Below are 23,226 nucleotides of genomic sequence, written 5' to 3'. Positions count from 1 at the left end.
ACAATCACCCAGAGGAAAGTTTCCTGTGGATCTTCCTAGGTTTCTGAGCAACTAAAAGGAACTCCCATTTTTGAGGTCAGTTCCTGGCAGGTAGAGGATTAGGGAGTGAAAATGGAAAATTTGGCCCTCAGCATTCCCCTGTATTCCAGTAGCAAAGCAAGAGTCTATTCCTTGTGGATTCCTAACCAAGAAATGGTCCCATTTTTTTTTTCTCTTTTGAAAAACACAAAGGGAAAAAAGAGAAGACAGAGGTGAGAATAATTCACTGCTCAAGCAAGAAGGACCATAGAATCTAAGTCAACTAACAAAGCATCCATCTTCAAGAAAGAGAAAACTTAAAACCACCACAATAATGGGACACCAGTTCAAATTTTAAGATGCCTCTCTCTACCTTCAAAGTAACGAAGCATCACTTAGTGCTTACAAAATCTTTCATGTTTTCATTTTTAAGTCTACAACCTAATTCTACCCTTGGCAAGATAAATAAATGAGAATCATCAACTACTTACCACTTACACAAAGGGTTTTTATTGTATTACACACACACGCACGCACATGTACACATATATATAAATTATCACGATAAAATTTTTCATTCAGTCAACAAGTATTTATTATACACAGCATATAGCAGCACTCTATGTCTCTATGGTAGTAATTAGAACCCACATTTTAGACTTGAGGAGACAAAGCCATGAGTGAGGTAAGTGACTACCCCAAGAAGTCAAAGAACCAGTTAGTTCAGTGGCAAAATCGGGACTCTAAGTCAGATCTTTGAATAAACACATTATCCTTCTGGTTCCCCACATCCCTCTATTATGTAATAGGAAGGCAAAGAGAAAGGAGAATAAAGGAGAAGGAAGCCTGTTAAAAGAGATGGCGGGACAAATAAAATATCTGGATAAAAAGAAAAATCAGAAGCAGAAGCTTCCACTCTCTCTCTTTCAATTAAGTCTCAGATAAGCTCACATCGAGCTAGGAATTTTTAATTTGGGGTTTTTATCCCAAGTTTTTCAATAATTATTTGAACTTCAGTAATTTCAGTCCATTTTTCTGGCCTTGGTTTTCTTCAATGCGAAGAGACTGAACTAAATGATCTCAAAGGCCCCTTTAATTCAAAAATTCTATTCCCATAATACTTGCAAAAAATACTTAATTATGTTGCTTTATGTACTTTTTATTTTACTACTAATATGAAAGCAGCCTACACTCTATACCCCAACTTCGACATCCACTGCCCCATAATTCAAATTTACTTGTCCGTCTCCTCACCAAATGAGAAGATCTTTGATAACAATTTACCTCTGGGCCCAATGCAAAAAAAGGCACTGAAGAAATCCCTGTTGAGTAAACAATCAAAAAACAAACAAACAAAACAAAAACAAAACAAGCAAACAAAAAAAAAAGCAGGCGAGGTTTTATTTTTTAATGTGATTTTTAAATTAGATTCATTAATGTGAAAATTAACTAAGTTGAATTCTCATCAGTAAAATTTAAATTCTTTACCCAACATCCCACCATTCAACATTTTAATACACTAATGCATGCGACCAAGACAGTCATCAAAAGAGAAGTATAAACATAATCCTGACTCATGAATTGACTAATACTTCTTTTTGCTGAAAATGTCAGATACTACTCAAAATCATATATGTATATATATGTGTATATGTGTGTATACATCTCCAATTTGCATATTTTTCCATATGTATATATGTATATGTCTCCAATTTGTATATTTTTCCTTCAACACAAATATGACATTTTTATTACTGTATTCTTAGAATAATACATTTATAAAATGATTCCCAAACTGTATTATTATACAGCTTCAACATTATTCCTTATTTCGGTTGTATACCTGAAGAATAATATATACATTCATCTGAAAACTTTAAACAAAACTTAAACTTTAAATTCATATGCCAAATATCTTTTGACAGTAAAAACAGAATATACAAATTATTTTTTACAACTTACTTGGTGCATGTGGGTCATGGCGTGGTTTACAATCTTGGAAACCATTCAGTCTATTTTCCTTTGAACTAGTTTTACAAACACTTTTGAAGGGGTTAGAGAAACACTTCTTGGCAACTTGAGAAGAACTTGAGATTGCAGGGTCTCCTCCTCCAAGCTGAAAACATCTGCCACTGTTGAAATCATCGGGAGAGATTATACCCATGACTTCTACTTCTTTTCCACCAATCATCACTCTGTGGCCCTCTTCAATCTTTTCAAGCTCTTTGAATTTATATGCAATGCCTTTAAATTGAGAAGGGAGAATGTGAATTTAATTTACAGATACCCTAAGATGACTTAGTGATACCAGTCACCTTCCCATAACTATACAGAATGAAAACTGTTCTTTGAATGTAAATAGCCTTGTATAACCCATTAGCCAGCATGAAAACATAATTTATCATTTTGTCTAAAAAAAAACCACTAAAAACTCAGAAGGAATAATTAATAAAGCTATAAAAATTAGCCAAGCTTTAGAGAAAGCAAGGCCTTTTTTTAATTATTGAAAATATAGCTATGGGTGCTGGCTGGCTTATGCGACTTTTTTTTTTTCTTTTTGAGAGAGCGAGGTGGGGAGGGGGAGAGGGAGAGAGAGAATCTTAAGCAGGCTTGCCCAGCAAGGAGCCCGATGCGGTATTCAATCTCACAACCCTGAGATCACAACTTGAGCCAAAACCAAGGGTTGGAGACTTAACCGACTGAGCCACCTAGGCACCCCTCAATATTTTTACAATTAAAAAAATTGCTGCAGATAATTCAGTTCAGCCTTAATTCATCACTCTTGTCACTGACCTTCACATACTACATTCCCGAAACACTGAACCAGTACCTTTAATTCTCCCCTGCTTTTACGCCTTCGTATATACTATTCCCTCTTACGTATGCCCCTATCTCATACCCTACAAAACTATTTATCCTTCAAATTCTACCTTAAACAATTAACTCCTATGAAGCTTTCCCCAGCCTCCTAGGCCGACCTAAATGGTCCTTCTATCTCCTACTGCACAGAGTACAAATTCTCAATGAAACAATTATCTTAGTGCCTCCTAATTATCAATGACATTGCCCTATCCCCACAAACTATAAATTATATCCATTTTTGAATGTTTATTCCCAGCATAGTGCTTGGCACTTAATAGTTACATGCTATAAAGTATATTATTAAGTGAATGAATGAATGAACACATAGAATGGATTTTATAGTAACGGGCCATATTCAAAACTGAACAATAAGAGACAATGCCAAAAAAGATGGTTAGTGTTAAGCATTCTGAATTTGTGAGCTAGCTTGTATTAGTACAAATCATCCTGGCAACATTTTATAACAGAAATAATGATAACCTCCAATTTAAATGTATTAATCTAGATCATGCCTAGCCATGTTTTTTTCCTTTTTTTTTTCAGAATTTTATTGGGTATCAATGAAATTAGATAATATTCCACTCTTGATATCAACATCTTTCTAACTTTAATCATTTAGCATTGAGGGGGAGATTATATGAAGACAAACTGCTTAATCTCAGAAAAATACCAAAATAACCATATATAACTATTTCATTTTAGAGAAAATGAATCCATGGGATGGGATTTGCTTCACTGAGTTAGTATTCATAAGACTATTATTAGACTATTATGAGATAATTTAGACATGCAAGTCAATTAAAGAGCATCTTAACCTAACCCTTTATAAAATCCAATCATTTTAATTATGTAACCTCAGATATATACTAATTTTAGGCGAAATCGTAAACAACAGGTAATATCAATACCTCTTCCAATGTCTTTGCCTTCCAAATCCTTTAATGTAAATGACTTTCCTTTTACAATGAGAACAGCATCACCTTCCCATTTTTTGTGTTTTTTCTTTGAAGCCTTACACCAAACAACACTGAAATATTTAACTAGGCTATCAGGTTCTTCCTCTTCTTGTCCCTTAGACACTGTTATTTCTTTAGGGGCTGAGTGAACTAGAATTTAAAATAAAATAAAAACCACATTATTAGAGATAGTCAACTTTAGGTAGTAAGGTCATTTGAACAAAAATAAAAGTACAAGAAAATTAGATGGCACTAAAAATTATGAAAGAATATTTGATCATACTCCTGTTAGTATTTTATAAGTTGAGAAATTCAAGTGTCAGGTCTAGCATTACCATGAGAACAGTGAATATAAACTTATCATCTCAAAGTCATATAAACTCAGTTTAAGTAGAATAACATAATTACCGCAAACATTTTAAAACTCTAGGAACTAAAATAAATTTTCAACATCCATGGAAAAAATATCTACTACAAATTTTGAATTTTGGTCTCTTCCTGGGCTAGCGATATGTGATCCAATCCTCTCTTGTGAAGCTGGGCAGCAGCAGCAAGCCACAGCTCCCTGTCTACCGTGAAATCATGAGGGTAAACAACCGATACACTCACAACCATTCTGTTTTTCACTCTCACTATTCAATAAATTACATGAGATAGTCAACACATTATTACAAAATAGGGTTTGTGTTAGATGATTTTGCCCAACCGTAGGCTAATGTAAATGTTCTGAGCATGCTGAAGTTTGGCTGAGCTAAGCTATCATGTTCGGTAGGCTAGGTGTATAAATGCATTTTTTAAAAATGCATTTAAAAAAAAAGATTTTATTTATTTATTTGACAGAGAGAGAGACAGCCAGTGAGAGATGGAACACAAGCAGAGGGAGTGGGAGAGGAAGAAGCAGGCTCATAGCGGAGGAGCCTGATATGGGGCTCGATCCCATAACGCCGGGATCACGCCCTGAGCCAAAGACAGACGCTTAACGACTGCGCCACCCAGGCGCCCCTATAAATGCATTTTTGACCAACGATATTTTCAACTTATGATGGGCTTATTGGGGCATAACCTCATAAGTCAAGGAAGATCTGTACTCCAATCTGGCTTCCAGTCCAGCCCTCTCCCAAAACTACCCTTGTTCAAGGCCATTAGGGAGCTCCTAGACAATAAATCCACATGGTATTTTTTTAGTCTGGATCAGAGTTCTCAAAAGCATTGGACAATGTTTGACCACTTCCTCCTTGAAATACTGAGCCCTATTTTTACAGCTTTCCTAACACATTTCAATTTTTCCTTTTACTTCTTTGGTTGCTTCTTCTTAAACATCCTTGCCAGCTCATCAGACCTGAATTCTAGACCCTCTTCTCACTGTGCCCTTCTCCTTAAATTAGTTCATCCACTCCCTTGGATTTAATACCACTCCTCCATAAACCTGTATTTTTTTTTTCTAGCCCAGAGCATGACTCCAGATCTGCATCTATACATAATTGCCCCTCAGACCTGTCTACATGAATGTCTCATAAACATCTCAATTCATCATGCCCACTTGTCTCCTCTCCAACAACTGCTCCTCCTTCAGTTTTCTCATTTCTCAGTAACAGTACCACCACCCTCATTCAAGCCAAAAAGTTGGAAATCATCCTTGACATCCTTTATTCTCAGTTCCACAGCCAATCAACCACAGATCCAGGTGATTCTAACCCCCACATGGCTCTCAAAGCTCTGTGCTGTTTGCCTTCTCCATACCCTCCCCTATTCAAATCACCATCTCTGATCTGAACCACTGTACTACTGTAGGATCTTCCCAGCAGGCCTACGGAGAGAGCTCTTCCCTTGCCCCCTCTACTCCCTAAAACCATTTTCCATTGACTACATTTATCTATTTTTAAATGTGAATCTGATTATGCTTTCTTCTTAAAATCCATTAGTCTTAATCGTCTTTAAGAAAACATAACTACTTCTAGCCAAAGGGCCTTCTACTTCTTTCTCCAACATGCTATTTTAAATTAACTGCTGGGGCACCTGGATGGCTCAGTCAGTTAAGCATCTGCCTTCAGCTCGGGTCATGATCCCAGGGTCCTGGGATCGAGCCCCACATCGGGTTCCCCAGTCAGCAGAAAGCCTGCTTCTCCCCCTCCCTCTGCCTGCCGCTCCCTCTGCCGTGCTCTCTCTTAGTCAAATAAATAAATAAGACCTTTAAAAAATAATAAAAATTAAAATTAAAAAAATAACTTCTATTCACCCTGCCAGTTTAAATTTCCCTTACTGCCAAGCTAGATCTTGCCTTATTATTTTCAGCATTATCTCGGCAATTAATTGTGTGACAAAATATTTAGCCTTAGCCTTCCCCACTAAACTAGTCCTGAGGAAGGTGTTTTGATCTTGTTCATCACCATATGCCCAGAACAATAGGTACTTTTCAAAACTGCCATTTTGATTCAAAGTACATTTGACTTTATGCTTATAAAAAATATTAAAACAGAATTATCTTAAAGTTAATTTTCATGAGAAAGTAGCTTTAGAAATTAACTTTGAACTCGTCTCCATTATTGCCCATTTTTATTTCCATTTTTATGAACTGTTACCTTCAGGGTTATTTTCCATGCAAACTTTTTAGCAAAGATTTTGATTCCTCAGTCACTTTTTTATGAATCACATTTTACTTATTATGGCTTTTGTCGACATGAGTTTTTAAAACCATAATTTCTACCAAATGCAGTTTTGCTAAGTCAGATTTTGAATACCTAAATATTAACGAAATTATATTACTCTATCAGTTTCTAGTCAAGAAAATTTATCAGTTTTTAGATAATTGGTAGTTGTCATTTGTTGATTATTTTTGCTTTACCAACCTTGAGTATCCCAGATAAAGTTTTGAGGGTTTTTAGGATTAACAAAAAAGATGGGATGTTAATCAGTTTTTGAACTCTAAAAAATTTTGTGGTGTGCAATTTTAGCCAACTTTAGTTTTGTCTTTGCATTATTTCTACCAGTAGTCAGTGTGCATTGAATGACTGATAACCATTCTGCATTTTTAAAATTTGTTCCTATCTTTTACTATGTTATCCAAGAAAAAAAAAATGTGATTGCTCAGGATTGCTGTAAAACAAGGGTAAAAGGTATGTCTTCAAAAAATGGCTGGAAGAACATCCAGTCAAATACCCTGTTATATTCCCAGAGCCTAGAGAGTTGACTTGTTATGTCCAGGACCCTCCTCGTGCCGAGAAAAAATAAATAGAACAAAAGATAATAAACTGAGAATTCAGAAATTACTTATAATTAACTTTGAAATGCCATTGATTCTCAGATATAGCCTTTCTTTTATAGAACAGTAGGAGGAGAACTAATCTGCCTGGGTTTGGATCTTGCATTTTCCCACTTACAAGCTAAGTGACCCAGGACAAGTTACTCACCACTCTATCCCAGTTTATGAATCTGTAAATGAAAATAATACTAATACGAACCTCACAGATTTGTTGTGGGCATTAGATTAGCTAATATATGTAAAACCCTCAGAACAGTACTTGACATGTAATAAATCCTCCCTAAATGTTAACTACCATCATCATCATCATCTTGTCTTGGTTCCTTTCCCATTTAGTCCCATTTTAAATGTAGGCCATTAAGGCAGGGAAGAGAGAAAATTTCAAAAAATAGAAAAAAAAATACTAGAAATTAAACATAAAAGCAGCAAAACCCTCCTACATCTAGACTACTTGTAGTGCATAAAATATTGACTAATTTGCTACATTCTAGACTAATCACCCCTAAGAATTCCACTCCAACTGTAATTTTTATTTCTAAACTTGTTTCTGATCTATTTCTCCCTTGACCCTGTAAGGTACTTCGCAAATCAATATCAAAAAAATAGTCTGTATAAACAAGAGACTTGAATGCCTATAAGCAAGATTCACAAAGTAAAATTGTTCAAAACCATGCTTTGATAAAAGAAGAGGGAGATATTGTCATTTTAATATTGACAGTGGATATGATCATCTTAATGATTCCTAAGCATAGTCAGTCTACAGTTGGATGGCTTAATTATACATTCCACATATCCAAGCCTTTAATATTTTCTTTTCTTTCTAAAATTCCAAATACACACATTGTTTTCAATAGTATAAATGAAATTTAAAATGTCTCATAATCAAATTCAACAAAGACTGTAAATACCATATTGTATTTTAAAATTACCGAAACCTACCAGAATTTTTAACATACATTAACATATAAATGCAATATAAATTTAAGGTTTGAAACACTGTTTTTATTACTCTAAAAAATTTACAATCATTAATATACAAATTCCTCCAGACCAGTAATCATCCATAGTTTTATCTTGTTTTTAAAGATTTTATTTGAGAGAGAGAGAGAGTACACACGTGTGCGCACACACATACAAATGGGGAAACAGAGAGAGGAAGAGGGAGAGAGAATCTTGAGCAGACTCCATGCTGAGCGACCCCAACCGCTCGAACTCAGCACCCTGAGACCATGACCTGAGCCGAAACCAAGACCAACAGTTAACCAACTGAGCCACCCAGATGCCCCCATGGTTTTCTCATCTAATAAGAAAGATTTAATGTCATCTAAGTATCATTATGAATAAAATAAACCTAGAAGATCTTTCTTTGCTTTAAATATCTTCAGAATGATACTTTATAAGTATGGCAGGAACCATACATTTCATCACATTTCTCACTACCTCTTGTCAAAGCATATATGCAATAAAGGCTAAAACAGAAAAAAAATCAATAACTACAATATTTCCAGATATCAAAACTATCTTCTCAGCATTTTTATTTCCTGTTCAGCATTTTAAACTCATCTAAAAATCAGAAAAGTTATTAACTTCAATTCTGACATTCCAATTGTTGAGCATGCAAAGCTTTATTTAAAAAAAAAATACACTGTTGATGAAAGTGTAAAACAGTACAATCACTTTGGGAAAATGCCTGGCAGTTTCTTAAAAACTTAAACATATAGATCTTCCCTAATCCAGCATTATGTCCACAACAAATTTATACAAGAATACTCAGAATCTTTATACATAACAGCCATAATCTGGAAATAGCCCAGAAGTCCATCAAAAAATAATGGATACATAAACTGAGGTATACTTATACAAGGGAATACCACTCAACAACAGAAAGTAATGAATTACTATAAGAGGATGAAAGAACACGGGTATTAAAAACATTAAGATAGGTAAAAGAAAAGAGAAAGGGTACATACTGTATGATTCCAATTATATAAAGTTCTAGAACAAGCAAAACTTATCTATGATTTTTTAAAAATTAGAACAATGGATGTCTGAGGTGCCAAGGGACTGATCAGGAAGGGGCAGGAGAGAATTTTCTGGGATAATGATAACATTCTAAATCTTGATAGGGATTTAAGGTACACAGGTAGCGTCACCTGTCAAAACTCATCATTTAAGATTTGTACATTTCACGTTTGCAAATCTTACCCAAAACACATACACACACACACACACACACACACACACAAATAAATACTGAAATCCAGTTTATAATACTTATGCTGAAATGTTTAGAGGTAAAGTATTCTAAATAACTTTCCAACTTGTTTTAAATAATCATTTTATTTTTAAAAATGAATTGATGGATAGATGGATGGATACATGATAAAGCAAATATAGCAAAACAGTAACTGCAGAATTTAGGTGGTAGGCATATGAATGTTTACTGTAAAATGCTTTTTTTCTTTTTTTTTTAATAATTTTTTTATTATGTTAGTCACCATACAGTACATCCCTAGTTTTTGATGTAAAGACTTTTAACTTTTTCTATTTGAAGATTTTCTTAATCTTTGTGAAGTAAATTTACACATAATTTTAAAACATGAAAGATGCACTAACAAAGTGTAAGTCTAATGATATATCTTATTCTAGTTTAAATTTGGGTGGTTAATTTGGGTGGTATTTTTATTTTACTTATTTATTTGGCTTTCCACTATTTACAAAGCAATTAAAAACTAAAAATAATAGAAATTTAAATTATAGCTACTAGTTTTAATCAATCTAAGATATATAAAAATATACTGAATCAATTTCTCAAAATCACATGCAAAGATTTAGCATGACTGTTAACATTTAGTTAGGTTGTATATCTTAAGAATTTACTTTTTTGTATTTGTTAAGTATTACAACCATATTTCATCTCATAATTTTTAAATATTTACTATCAAATTCATCATCAAATACTTAATTGATTTTGAGAATTTGTGAATCTTAACATTTGAAAAAATATACTATGATATTCAGACATGGTACATTTAGTATCTACTATAAACACAATTATTTAAATAATTTTAATTATGCATCATCAAAAAATTTTACCTCAGTGGTACTGAATTCTTTGTCTTATGGCACATAAAGAGTACACATAACAATACAATGTATTACCTTGTATTTAAAAGAATACGTATTAACAAAGCATTTAACCACCATCACCTACAGTATATATTAAATACAATTTACACACTATAAATTAAACATGTCTATTTACAATTCAACATTACTCTAAAAGAAGGCACATGGAAAATAATTCATAGTCTAAACATTTTCACATAAGATGCAATAGTGTATAGTGAAATCTTTCAAAAATGAAAAAACACCAAGTTGATGTCTCATACAAAAAACCAGAGTACTTAAATTGAATATTTTAAGAAATCTAATGGCATTTTTATTTTTTAAATTTTTTTAAAGATTTTTTTTTTAAGATTTTATTTATTTATTTGACAGAGAGACAGCCAGCGAGAGAGGGAACACAGGCAGGGGGAGTGGGAGAGGAAGAAGCAGGCTCCCAAAGGAGGAGCCTGATGTGCGGCTCAATACCACAATGCAGGGATCACGCCCTGAGCCAAAGGCAGACGCTCAACAACTGAGACACCCAGGTGCCCCTAATTTTTTTTAAAGATTTTATTTATTTATTCGACAAAGAAGAGAGCTCAAGTAAGCAGAGAGGCAGGCAGAGGAAGAGGGAGAAGGAGACTCCCCGCTGAGCAGGGAGCCTCATGTGGGGCTCGATCCAGGACCCAGGGTCATGACCTGAGCCAAAAGCAGATGCTGAACTGACTGAGCCACTCAGGTGCCCATCTAATGGCATTTTTAGAAATGAAAGAGCTTCATTAACTTTTTCAGGATGCCATTATAAATTATGCCTAGTTAAAAAAAAATCAAGTTGTAAAAATAACAATGTGCTATTTAAGTTCACATGGATAAGAAAAGATAGGTGGCAAAAATAACCTACTATCCAAATTACTAATATACGAGATGAAATATTTTTACTTAGCTTATTTTTCAAATTTAATATTCTTTTACAGAATCAAGTCTACATTTTAAAAATAAAATCACTCTTCCCTATGTTTTCTGGCATTACATTTCATAGGTAAAGCTCATGGCATTTAAATTTCTGCAAATTAAAATTGAACAAGATTGATTCAGAAAAATGGTGGCAAACTCCCTGAAATGAGTACAACTCTGGTATTTAAACATATGTAAAAATAAAGTTTTTTATCCTACACAGTCCCTAAATGCTAAGGAATCTGTCATCTGATGCAACCAAAGAAACAACGATCTGGAACAATGCTGGAGGAAAATATGACGGTAGAAGACTATGTTTACACTATTTTATGAACAGCAAAAAAACGTTGAAGGGCAATTTTGTATGTACATTTTTACCTTCCACACTGATTTTAGAACCTAACCACACAAAAAAAATGTGTGTTGTACTTTTTTTGAACACAGAAGTCTCCTAGAAACATCTCATGGAATTAATGTTCCACAGAACAGTTTGGAAAACTGATGTAGCCGCACAAAGTCAACATTCAAATAGAACATTCACATCAATTCTGAGGACTAGCATGCTGAGATTATAATATGAATTCCATTACATATGATAATTTGCTTTCAATAATTTCATAAAGTTAAAACTGACTACTTTAAGGATGTATTTACTAGAATTATATTGTAAAAACATTAAATTAGAATTACAAGATTCTAATCTCTTGAGTCTAGTGTTTAGGCTCAAAGAAAAGTCATAACATAAAGAGGAAAACTACCAAACAGAGATATCATATTACACATTCAAGGCATTTTTATAATAGAATATTTAACTCTAATAGCAGATAAAAAATGCCAGTAAGATTAAGCAATCAACAAGCTAAAATAGTACCAGGGAAAGTCCATTTTATCTTTATTCTATTTCAATAGCCATAACCTAAATTCTGAATTTAATTTCCTCTCACTAAATGCCCACTCCATAAATGCTATTATAACACTAATTCAGAGCTCTAATTTATATCCCTCTAATCAAAAGCCTTCGATGACTTCCCATTGTACATTCAACTGATTATTTAAAAATAGCCTTCAATGTAATCCATAAGGTGGCACCAATCAACTTCCAAACTCTTGTCCCTCAATTCATCTTCACCCATTTCTCTTTTCAACACATTATTTCTGAGACTCTAGTATGATTTAGGCACCTAGCTACATTCCAAATATTCTGTTCCAGTGGTTTTCAAACGCTAGCTTGCATCAGAATCTCTAGAGGGTTTATTAAAACAGATTGCTGGACTATACCTCCAGAGGTTCTGATTCAAAAGGAATGGATTTACATTTGTCACAAAGTTCTCAAGTGATGCTGATGTCACTGGTCAGCTCTACCCTTGGTGAACCATTACTCTACTCCAAAGGCCACAAACTGGCTGAATGATGCCCACCCACATGTGTAGTGTTTTTAAAACATCTTGAATTATTTGCAAACATTTTTACGTTGAAAAATTCCACATAAAGATCCAGACTTCTGGATTATTCCTGCATGTAAAAATTCTGCTGGAGCTAAATAGTAGCTACTCATTTAATCCTAGTCCAGGTAACCAAGCCCTAATTGGCCCTCTCTACACCCACTTAAAATCACTAGCCTACCATTGTATTTGTGCTTGTACGCCCTGATTCACTGTTCCCTTTTTCCATGTTGCTCACTCTGACTTAAACATCCTTTTCCACTATACTGAAATTCTGAAATTCTACTTACTCCATTCTAAAGCTTGGCGTGAAAATCCTTTCTCAACAAAGCACCAGCAAAAATGGAATATACATATCAAAGATTTAACTTAAATTTAATGTGTGCTTTAAGAATTGAGATTTTATTTATTTCTGCAAATACTAAAGTAGTATTCACAAAAATATTATTGATTAAATCGCAACTATTTTTTGCTATTTCTATGTAAAATTTTAATTTTGTTCACTGAAACTTTTTTACTGTGAAATAAATCTTTTTCAGAATAAGACATTAAAAATAAATTAAAACATTAAATCTTATAGCCAAAATATATAACTGTCTCAAGAAAACATCTTATTTTGCTGGACAAAAAGGGGAAGAAGGTTGGGGGTAACTGATACAAGTCCCCTGGTTTTGTAACCTATGAATCTTTAAAAGCAATTATAATGAAAAACACTTTCATAATTTTTTCACAAGGAAGAAATTTTAGTGGGTTTTTACTTCTATGGAACAGCAGAGGGGAAACCTACAAAGAAACAAAAACCGAGTGCTGGTCCTTCCTCTGCCATAAACAGCTTTGTTACATCAAGTCACTAAGTTCTCCCTGGACCTCAGTTTCATTACTAAATTGAAGAGGTGAAAAAAAGGGATTTCCAAGTACCTTCCAGCTCTAAAATTGTATCACTTCTTCAAAAACAGGAAAGCATAAAAATCAATGTCATATAGGCAAGCTTCTGTTAATCAGGCTAATATTGCTTCTAAATTAGATTGACTTAAAAACCTTGAACTACAGCTTTCAAAGCTCTAATTTAAAATGCCAAAGACTCAGAACTTTGAAAGAATACATATGTTTGTGTATCTATTTATGTGTGTTCTAATTTAATGATCAAAATAAGAAATCTTTTGTAAGGCCAACAATTAAACTTCTTAGAAAAAAATTGAAGACAAAATATATAACCATACCAACCAATCAATAAGTTTTAATATATCTCAAAAGAAAATTAAATAATTAGAAAATCATGTCAAAAAAGGTTTTTTTCACAACTGAGATTAACAACACTTTTTAAGAGTATGTATTCTGCTTCAGTATATTCCCAAATGAAAGTAATTTGGCCAAAACTAAAATTAGCAAATTGCAAGACTGAAAAAAAATATTAGAGACTATTATATTCAGGCAGATCACGCCGTAAGCGAACTGCTTTCAGCTTCTCCACTTCAATTTTTGCTCTTAGCAGCTCTTCCTCTAGCTGCTGCCTTCTTTTCAATCCATCCCTCTTCTCCTGAACATACAATCCAAAATTTTTTTGATTTTCTAAAATTATCTGATGCTCCTCTTTCAGCATTTGCAGAATCTGAGGATCATACCCTAATTGTGGCCTAAAGTGTTCTCCACGCTCATGCCGAAAAAAATCATCTCTCCTTGGGATAGAAGATGGAGACGATGTCATTCTCATATCAACAGAGGAAAGTGACGGTGACAAAGATCTCTCCATAACATGTACTAATTCATGGTCTTCTCTTTGTTCTAAAATATCACTCTGTTGAGAATTTAAAACCAGTGGAGGAGGGGGCTTAATGTCTTCTTCTTGCTTCACCTCCACTGTAATAGCAACTGGATGGTGATCCAACATTACCTGTAGTGAACTCGTACCAGCCTGTGCTTCCTCATCCAAGTTTGCACTACAGCACACAAAAAAGCATTATAAAATGTAAATCAAATGAAGACAAGAACATAGATATAGCATAATTTCATATTTAGTATACATCAAAGTGTCAAGCTTTAGAGCTATAAAGAAAATTGTGAAACAAAAAAAATTGAATCCTTGGAATAACAAATTAAAGTGACTACATTTAAAATTTCAAAAATACATACATATAGCTCTCACCCACCCTTAACTTTAAAATTGAGTTCTTAAAAGGACAAAAAATTACAAATATTACCCAAGGCCAATGAAGTAAATAAAAAGAAAAGCCTTTGTTAATGCTTTCAAAGAGACAGCACATGTTTCTACAAGCGTGACATTCTTAAATGGTATAAAGGGCCATTTACTGCACTTTGGGCCTTGCTATCCCCACACCTTAGCCTTAGATATCCTGCTTCTGCTCTCCTGGACTGATTAAAAATCTAAAAATCACCAAGGTCCCTGACTTCTAGGATAGTAGAAAGTCATTTATGGGAGGTATTGATTTCTACATCTGTCCAAAAAAAGAAAAAGAAAAATCAAGTTTTTGTATGGCTCTGGGTATGCCCAACTATCAGGGTATTATCCTAACTATACAATTTCAGATACCATGGTATTTATCCTTTACCTATCCTAAACTTGATTCCATTGCCCTTTCAGTCTTTCAACCATCAGTCAGATAAAGTTCACAGGGAAAGGGCTCAAATCTACCACTGTATCCCCAGCACCTAGCATAATACTGTACTTGGAATCTAGTAGGTGCTCATCACATGTTGAATGACTAAAAAAATGTTTTTTTTATGAAGTATTTTTAACTGGCTTATATACTATATATTGAAAGTCTGTTAAATTTACATGTAATTTCCATAAAATATGCACTTCTATTAGAAAAAACTAGCTTCAGCATAATTTAAACTTTGACATAACATTATTGGTTATGACAAACACAATGTATCTTAAAATTCAACTTTTTTAAAAAAACCAATTTCATGAATAACATGAAGCTACTAATTAAAAATATCTAATCTTGTTTCTTGAGGGTTTTTTTAAATTTATGCTTCTGCCTAACTTAAAAATAAGTTATAGAGGGGAAAGAGATTATTGGAACATTAATGAAAAAATGCTATGCTTAACATTAAAAAATAGTTTACAACTAATAAGTAACATAGTTAAAAAAACATTCATTCTACATGGATGATTAAAATGCTGGAACAGGGGCGACTGAGTGGCTCAGTCATTAAGCATCTGCCTTCAGCTCAGGGTGTGATCCCAGGGTCCTGGGATCGAGCCCCACATCGGGCTCCCTGTTCCACTGGGAGCCTGCTTCTTCCTCTCCCACTCCCCCTGCTTGTGTTCCCTCTCTCACTGGCTGTCTCTCTCTGCCAAATAAATAAATAAAACCTTTAAATAAATAAATAAATAAATAAATAAATAAATAAATAAATAAATAAATAAATAAAATGCTGGAACAAGTTCAAGCAGAACATAAGGAAAAAAATTAAAACTCCCCGTATATCACTTACTATTGGCATTAAATGGCCAGAAATACCAGATATTTAAGAGATACAAATAAAATAAGATATAGTATGTTATGAAAAATCTATTTGTAGATTACATAAATTCCTTAATTTTCATTCTTTTTGTCATCTTATGCGTTTCAAAAGAAAAACAATACAACAGCAATGTAATTCATAGTAAGGCTTCCCTTTATCAACATCCCTAATAACTAGAAAGGAAAAAGGTTAAAACTACAAATGAAAATGAAAGTTTTAAAAATCCACATAATTACTATCCAAATTAGTATGTATAATGGAGTATAAGACTATTAGACATAGACATTACACTCCCATGTAAATTTTAAAATGCCTTTTATCCGAAATATACCATGCCATTTTCTTTGAAACATTACAAGTAGGCATAACAAAGTAAAAAAAAAAAAAATGTTTTAGAGAAAGTCACAAAAAAGGATAAACAGAAGGACTTCTAAAATTTATGAATTCTGAAGATCAAATAGACTGCAAAAACACAAAATATAATCTGATACCAGAGAGAGGTAAAAATGAAGACATATATCAATGCTCTACACAGGTAGCCTTACAAAACAGGCATATATCTTTAATATAAGCAGTAATATTTTCCTCAGTAAGAATGGAGAGTTTGGTGAGATTAACAGGCATATTTATATAGAAGCATAATTAAGATTATAGATTATAAACTTCTGAGAATTAAGATCCAAGATGTCAATTAAATAAGTAGTGAGCACATTAAATATGTAAATAAATGAAAATGCTAATACAAAGAAAATGGCAATGTGGACACTAACACAAATAAGCATTTAAACAGCTTATTTCTCATATTCTTCCCTTTAAAGTATGAAAAGTTGTTCTTGCTTAAACAGTAGGTTTTGTAATGTATAATACTCATTTTATCAGAGTGATGTTGTTATCCCAAAAGATTGTGAATATGGTTACAAACAGTCAAAATGTAAACAGGTACTTGAATATTTTCTCTTCTATACTCATTGTATTTTTAAAATATACAACTAACTAAAACTACAGTTTCTATGTATAGTTTTCAAATTATAAAAACCTAGACTTAATACCCCAAAGGTAGTTTTATACCTGTAATGCAAAAGCCAATTTTCTCTATGGTTTGAGGGGGACAAATTTTTAATGAGTAGTACTGTATAAAAAAGTCTTACTGTGGAGTTTTTTGGATACCCAGCAAATTATGATTTAATCATTTCTCATCATAGAGAACACTTTAAGCACTGATGAATTAATACACTGTAACCAAGTTCCAGATTCCCACTGGTGATTTTTTTTTTTTTTTTTTACTATGTTATCTACCAGCAGTAAGCAGTATATGGTAAGCAGCTGGTCTCAAAAATATTACCCTAGTAAATTATAAAAATAACAAATAAGTTTGGCTAAAAAGTTTTTCTCCCGTTTCTCTCCTAACTTCAAAAGGATTTCACAGGTGATCAATAATTGTGCTTATATAATGACTCTTCCACCAAGAAGAAAGCATTGCAAACCTTTGTTTGAAATGTCCCTCAACTAACAAGTTTACAACTTGTTTAAATAACCCTAAATGGTTCGGAAAAAGAATGCAGCTGCCATTTTTATCTTTTGCCAGGGGTTAAAATTTGAATTAGTAATAAGTTTTGAAGATTCCCAGGCAAGTAGTTATGTAGAGCATAAATTTAGCCAAAAAAACTTTCTAACCCTATAAGAACTTAGTTGCTTATTCATATATTAAAATTCATAGTTTCATATCATTGCAAAATAGTATGGGAGTGCTTGCCCCTTTTCTGTATGATCAAGATCAAAGTGAAACTAGACTATTAATGAATAAAAACTACAAAAACTTTTTATTAAGTAATCTGAATCCCTAATTAGGCATTAAATTCCTTTCCTTGTTTTTATCTTTTATTTTGAAGATGTTGGAAATAAACTGTCTTAATATATACGATCATGCCATTGATAAATGTACTAAATTATTGATTTTAAATGGTTTTTAGCTCAATTAATAGTCACTAAGTATAGACAGTAACAATTCATTAAAAAACAAGGGTTCCACTTCTCCTGAAACTGCTAACTTTACATAAAATTGAAAATTCCAATGAAATATAATCTTAAATGAAATAAGATATCTCTCAGAAGCTAATTAGCAATTTAAATTTAAAGCTTAAAAAGTTTATTATGAGATTATGTTACAAATTTCATCCCATTTATTCCTCCCTAGCCCTTACTTTTTAAAAACTACAGAGAGAGGGAAGGGGGAGGGGAAGACAATAAAAAGTGGCTTAAATCAAATGCAGCAGAAAAATTCCTTATAGCCTCACATTTCTTTTTTAAGAAAGCTAAACAAAGACACTATTCATTGCTCCCGTAGTGGGGATGCTTACTATGCATATCTCTATCACAAGTAAGCCAGAGCCCAATAGATAGGAGGCGCCATAATTTTGCACAAGAAAATAAAATAAAGCTTACCTTTGTATGTGGTTCCTGTCTCTTACCAGGCAAAAACTGGAAATCTGGGGAATCATCTCCATAACTTTCTTGGTTGGCTCAGAAATATTGCCTTTAAAATCTGATTGGGTCTCTTTTTGCTGCAATAGCTCCTGTTTGGCATATTCTTTGAGCCTTTTGTAAAGGGTGCGTAGGCCCTGGGCTGTTCGAGGAGGGCGATCTACTCCAATTGCATTATAGTTTACTGCTATGATATCCCAACATCTATTCTTTTCTACTATTACTGAATGTTTATTAGTGTGTTCTTCGAGAATTTTAACATATGGCTTCACAAGCTTTAGCAAATCAAGCTTTTCAGATAAGGTAAAATTGGATGATCTAGCCTTTCCTACCATTGTTCTTTTCAAATTAAGTAGGCAGTTTCTGAAACCACCATGCAGCAGCCTTCAGCTCTGCTCAGCTCTTTTCACAAACAGAAAAAGATCAGGCTTAACTAGGCTAGCCTCATTTAGGCCCACGCCTACAGGGGAGGGTTTATTAAAATTCCTCCAGCTTAAGCTGACGCAGGTTCAGGAAATCTGCTTAAGCCAAGCCTGACCTACATAAAGCTTCTCACTGAAGAAGACAGGAAGGCACAAGCAAAACACACTTGTGTATAAAGAGAACAGCTCGAGATAGGATTTAATACACAAAGGTCTAGAGATAAACATGGAACACAGCTAAAAATTAGCTAATTTAGTGAGAATATCGAATTTCCACACATGTATGCCTAGCTCATAGATTGAAACTGCATTGCAGTATCACTTTAATAAAAACAAAAGAGGAACTGTTTTGTGCTATTTGTTTACAAATCCAGTAGACAGGAAAATGAAAAACTAAAGATATGAGTGATGAATGTAATGATTCCTAACAGAGCCCCTAATCACTGTTTTCTGAGCTGCTGTTCTCTCTTACCAAATCTGCATAATGCTGGTCCTGCTGTCAATCAGGAATTGCATATCCTCTAGCTAGTTAGGTTACACCCAGACTCAGACTTCACAGTAAAGCTAAGCTTCTCCTTCATTTTACAGTCTACAGTAGCCACATTTTTTTCAGTTACTTAGGAAAAAATTTTTGTTCTGAAAAGCAGATAAAAATTATGTTTTTAAAGCAAGGGATTATTCTAGCTATAATGTATGTGAATATGCTAGCCTGCTTTATCATGTGTAAAAAACACCATTCACAGTGAGAACAGAATAATCATGCCTTAAGACTGCACACAACAAAATGGCATTTGCTATTATTAAAGAGTAGGATTTTTATTTAGCCATATTTATACAATTTGGATTATTAAAAATGAGACACCAGGCTCAAAATGGAGTCACTTATGCTAAGCCCCACGTCACCTGAGACTTAATTACAGTTTTGGCTCTCCCAAAAATGGAATCTTAAACCAGTCAATCAAGAACTATGTGATCAGCACTAGCGAGGTAATCTGCCCGACAGACTCCTGCCATCTCCTAAAGGAAAGTGAACACAATCAATCTACTTTTTGCCAGGATAATTTCCTTGTTCCCACTTACTTCTATGAAAGTCATTCATTTTGTACAGCTCCTTAGAGCTCCTTTCTACCTGTTAAATGGGATGCTGCCCAATTCATACATCACTGAATAAAGCCACTAAGAGCTGCACAATTTACTCAGCAGAACTTTGTTTTTTTAACAAAAGTAAACAGCTAGTCTAGCCATTTGCAAGGCCACCAGTTTGCAAACTTAGAATGTATTTTCTAATCCCTATCTGAAAACATAATAAATGTATGCAAAACAATATGCAAAAATGTAATGTAAACAAGGTAAAAAAAAAAAAAAAGCTTATTTTCTTCTCATATACAGGTGTAGGGCAGGCCACCACAAAAATGGGCCACTTTGGATGAAGATTACTTTGAGTTCAAAGCAATCAAAATCCAGCAGATTCAGGAAAAGCTCTTAACGCCCCCCCACCAACTGCCTAAATTTTACATTGGAAAGGAACCTGTACCAGGAAGAAAGTTACTAACGGTGACTGCTCCTTACTTAAGAAACATATCTACTGTACCTCCATGACAGGGCAACCTTTGTTTTTCATACATATACTATCACCTTCCTGCTAAAGGTCTTCCTCTCCTTTGTATCCCAATACTCCTAAACCTCCTCCTTAGCTCAGGATGTCATATAAGCCTCAAGTTCCCTGTCTTTGAAATCTCATGTCTGTGTGGATTCCCCATATGTACAAAACTAAATTTGATTTTCTCCTGTTAATCTGTCTCATGTCAATTTAATTATTAGTCCAGCTAAAAAGAGCTTGAAGGGCAGAGGATATTTCTTCCTCCCTAACATAGTCTTTAAGCAGTTATTCTGCTCAGTAAATTGCAGAAAATAAAAACGCAAATGATGTCTGTCCATAGAGATGCAAACTGAAAACTGACCCACCCCAACAACCTGACCAAAGTTACTCAAAGGAAAGCAAGAACACAGGATATATATTGTCTTTAGATAATACTTGGTTATTTTTGAGATAAAAAACTGGTATTGTATTAAAAATGAAATACTAATAAAAATATGAAAAACCATTAAATCTCACTGATCATCAAAAAATGTACACTAAAAATGATTTTCATCCACAAGATTGGCAAAATTCTTAAAGACTGCAAATGTCAAGTGGATGAGGGTGCAGGGCAAAGAGTTCTCTAGTACTATTCATGGGAGTGTAAAACGGCATTTTGGATTGCAGCCTGAGAGTATTAATATTTTACATGTGTAAAACCTTCTAAAATTGCAGTAATTTTTACTTCTCAGAATCTAACTTAGAAAAATATTCAAATACAAGGAAGAACAAAGCACTCTATGAAGTTGTATAGTATTGAAGGCAATCTAAGAGCACATCAGGTGGGGACAAAAAATCACTAGAATACACCCATATTATAGTCTACTCTAGGCAGCACTAAAATAATAAAATAGGCAGATTTCTATGTATTGACAGAACAACATCCAAAACACATGGCAGATGAGCAAGTAAAACACATACAAATATAATTCCATTATGTTTACCAGAAACACGCAAAGCTAAATATTTCTGTAGGTACAGAAAAAATATACATACATAGGTACAAAATGTAAGTAGGTACATACATACATATGAAAATGCACTCCCAAAACATCTAAGAACTCCATTATCCTAATACAGTAGTGTTAAGAAAAGAAAACCACAGGCCCTAAACAGTGTCACGTAGACCAAGTTCCCAAATCGCGGCTTAATACGTAAACTAATTGCAGTGTCAACCTCCCCCAGAAATGTGGCCTTAACTGGTCAGTCAGGAAATTTTTCTTTCCACCAGTGCCAGTGAGTCTGTCATCTGGGTCCTCTCTCCCTCAAAGAAATATGAGGTACTCTGCATAAGACCCATTCCCCTAGAAAACAGCCTCATCAATCCTTTTCTTTTGGTAATAACTTTCTTGCCCCACCCTCCTATAAACCTTACATTTTATACAAGGCTTTGGAGTGCCTCTCTCAACTTGCTAGAGGCGGTGGTGCCCAATCCATTATTCTTTAATAAAACCAATGAGATCCTCAAACTTACTTGGCCATATTTTGTTCTTTGGCAGTAACCATGAGCCACATATGGCTATTGAGCATTTTATATGCGGTTAATGGAACTGAGGAACTAAATTTTAAATTTTATTGAATTTTAATTAATTTAAACTTAAAAATTTTAAACTGAAGCAGGTTATTTTTCCATTAAATAGAACTTCACTGTTTTGGTAGGATTACATTTTACATAACCTTTTGATCACATATGACACTACTCTTTCTAAATATTACTGACAAGACCATTCCCTTTGACCAAACTTTAAGTCAGGCTCCTCTGAGCCTTCTTCTCAACTAGGCCTTGGCCTTGGCCTTGGCCTAGACAGCCTGCCAGGCCCTGAGTTGGCAAGAATCTACTCTTGTTACCTAACCAAATTCTTCATACCTCCACCCTGATCCACTCACTCCCTTAGCCTGCCCACTGGCTATAAATTCCTGTTGTATTGGGAGTTAAATTCAATCTCTACCCTCTATTGCAATAGTTTTGAGTAAAGTTTTCTTGCCTACTTTACTTGTCCAATGCAATTTTTCTTTGATATTACACATAATCACATCACCAGTGTAGTCAACCTTTTTTCTTTCTTTTTTTTTTTTTTAAAGTAATCTCTACACCCAACGAGGGGCTTGAACTCACGACCCCAAGGATCAACAGTCTACTAACTAGGCCAGCCAGGTGCCCCTCCACCAGTGTAGTCGATCTTAACAAATTAATTCCATGATTTTTTTCTATGCAATGATGTAACATTTAATGGACTTGTTTGAATACTTTATCCAGACAGTACAAATTATAATGATATGCTGTGTAAACTGTAATTGATTATTAATCTGAAATACTTATTACAGTTTTAGTTGCATTATAGTTAAATTATTTTTCTAGCCAAAAAAATGAGAATGGACAAATTTTTTAATATAAAATGAAAATAGATGCAGAAGCCAGTACTCTTATTGAAACAATGAAGAAAAAAAAGACTGTACTAAGTCATATCACGAATTTTACAATAAACATTGCATACAATTTGATACAGAAGAGGAATAAACGGTTCACTGTGTAAAAGAATTTTAAAGATTAGATACTAGACAATATTAGGAGACATTGTCAACAATGTCATAA

The 23,226-nt window shown here is 33.8% G+C and overlaps 1 protein-coding gene across 10 annotated transcripts in view; it reads right to left on the bottom strand.

Moving 5' to 3' along the window:
* Window positions 1-23,226, bottom strand: part of RAD54B (RAD54 homolog B) — a 95,288-nt gene that overhangs the window by 37,379 nt on the left and 34,683 nt on the right. For 8 of the 10 annotated variants that reach the window (XM_045805948.2, XM_045805947.2, XM_045805950.2 and 5 more), the window contains 2 exons: window positions 3,789-3,986; window positions 1,981-2,262 (listed from right to left, as the gene is read on the bottom strand). In XM_045805948.2, coding sequence (XP_045661904.1) covers window positions 1,981-2,262; window positions 3,789-3,986 — 480 coding nt within the window. Of the gene's footprint in view, window positions 1-1,980; window positions 2,263-3,788; window positions 3,987-14,432; window positions 14,537-18,533; window positions 19,245-23,226 lie in introns of those variants that run through there. The other 2 variants (XM_087864727.1, XM_087864726.1) reach the window with 2 other exon arrangements.

This window comes from Ursus americanus, chromosome 9 (genome assembly GCF_024610735.1).
Source record: "Ursus americanus isolate L20-20 chromosome 9, mUrsAme1.1.p, whole genome shotgun sequence".
In the NCBI taxonomy this organism is placed as follows: domain Eukaryota; kingdom Metazoa; phylum Chordata; class Mammalia; order Carnivora; family Ursidae; genus Ursus; species Ursus americanus.
Note: the sequence above shows the minus strand (reverse complement) of the source record. Positions and strands in the feature narration are given on the sequence as shown.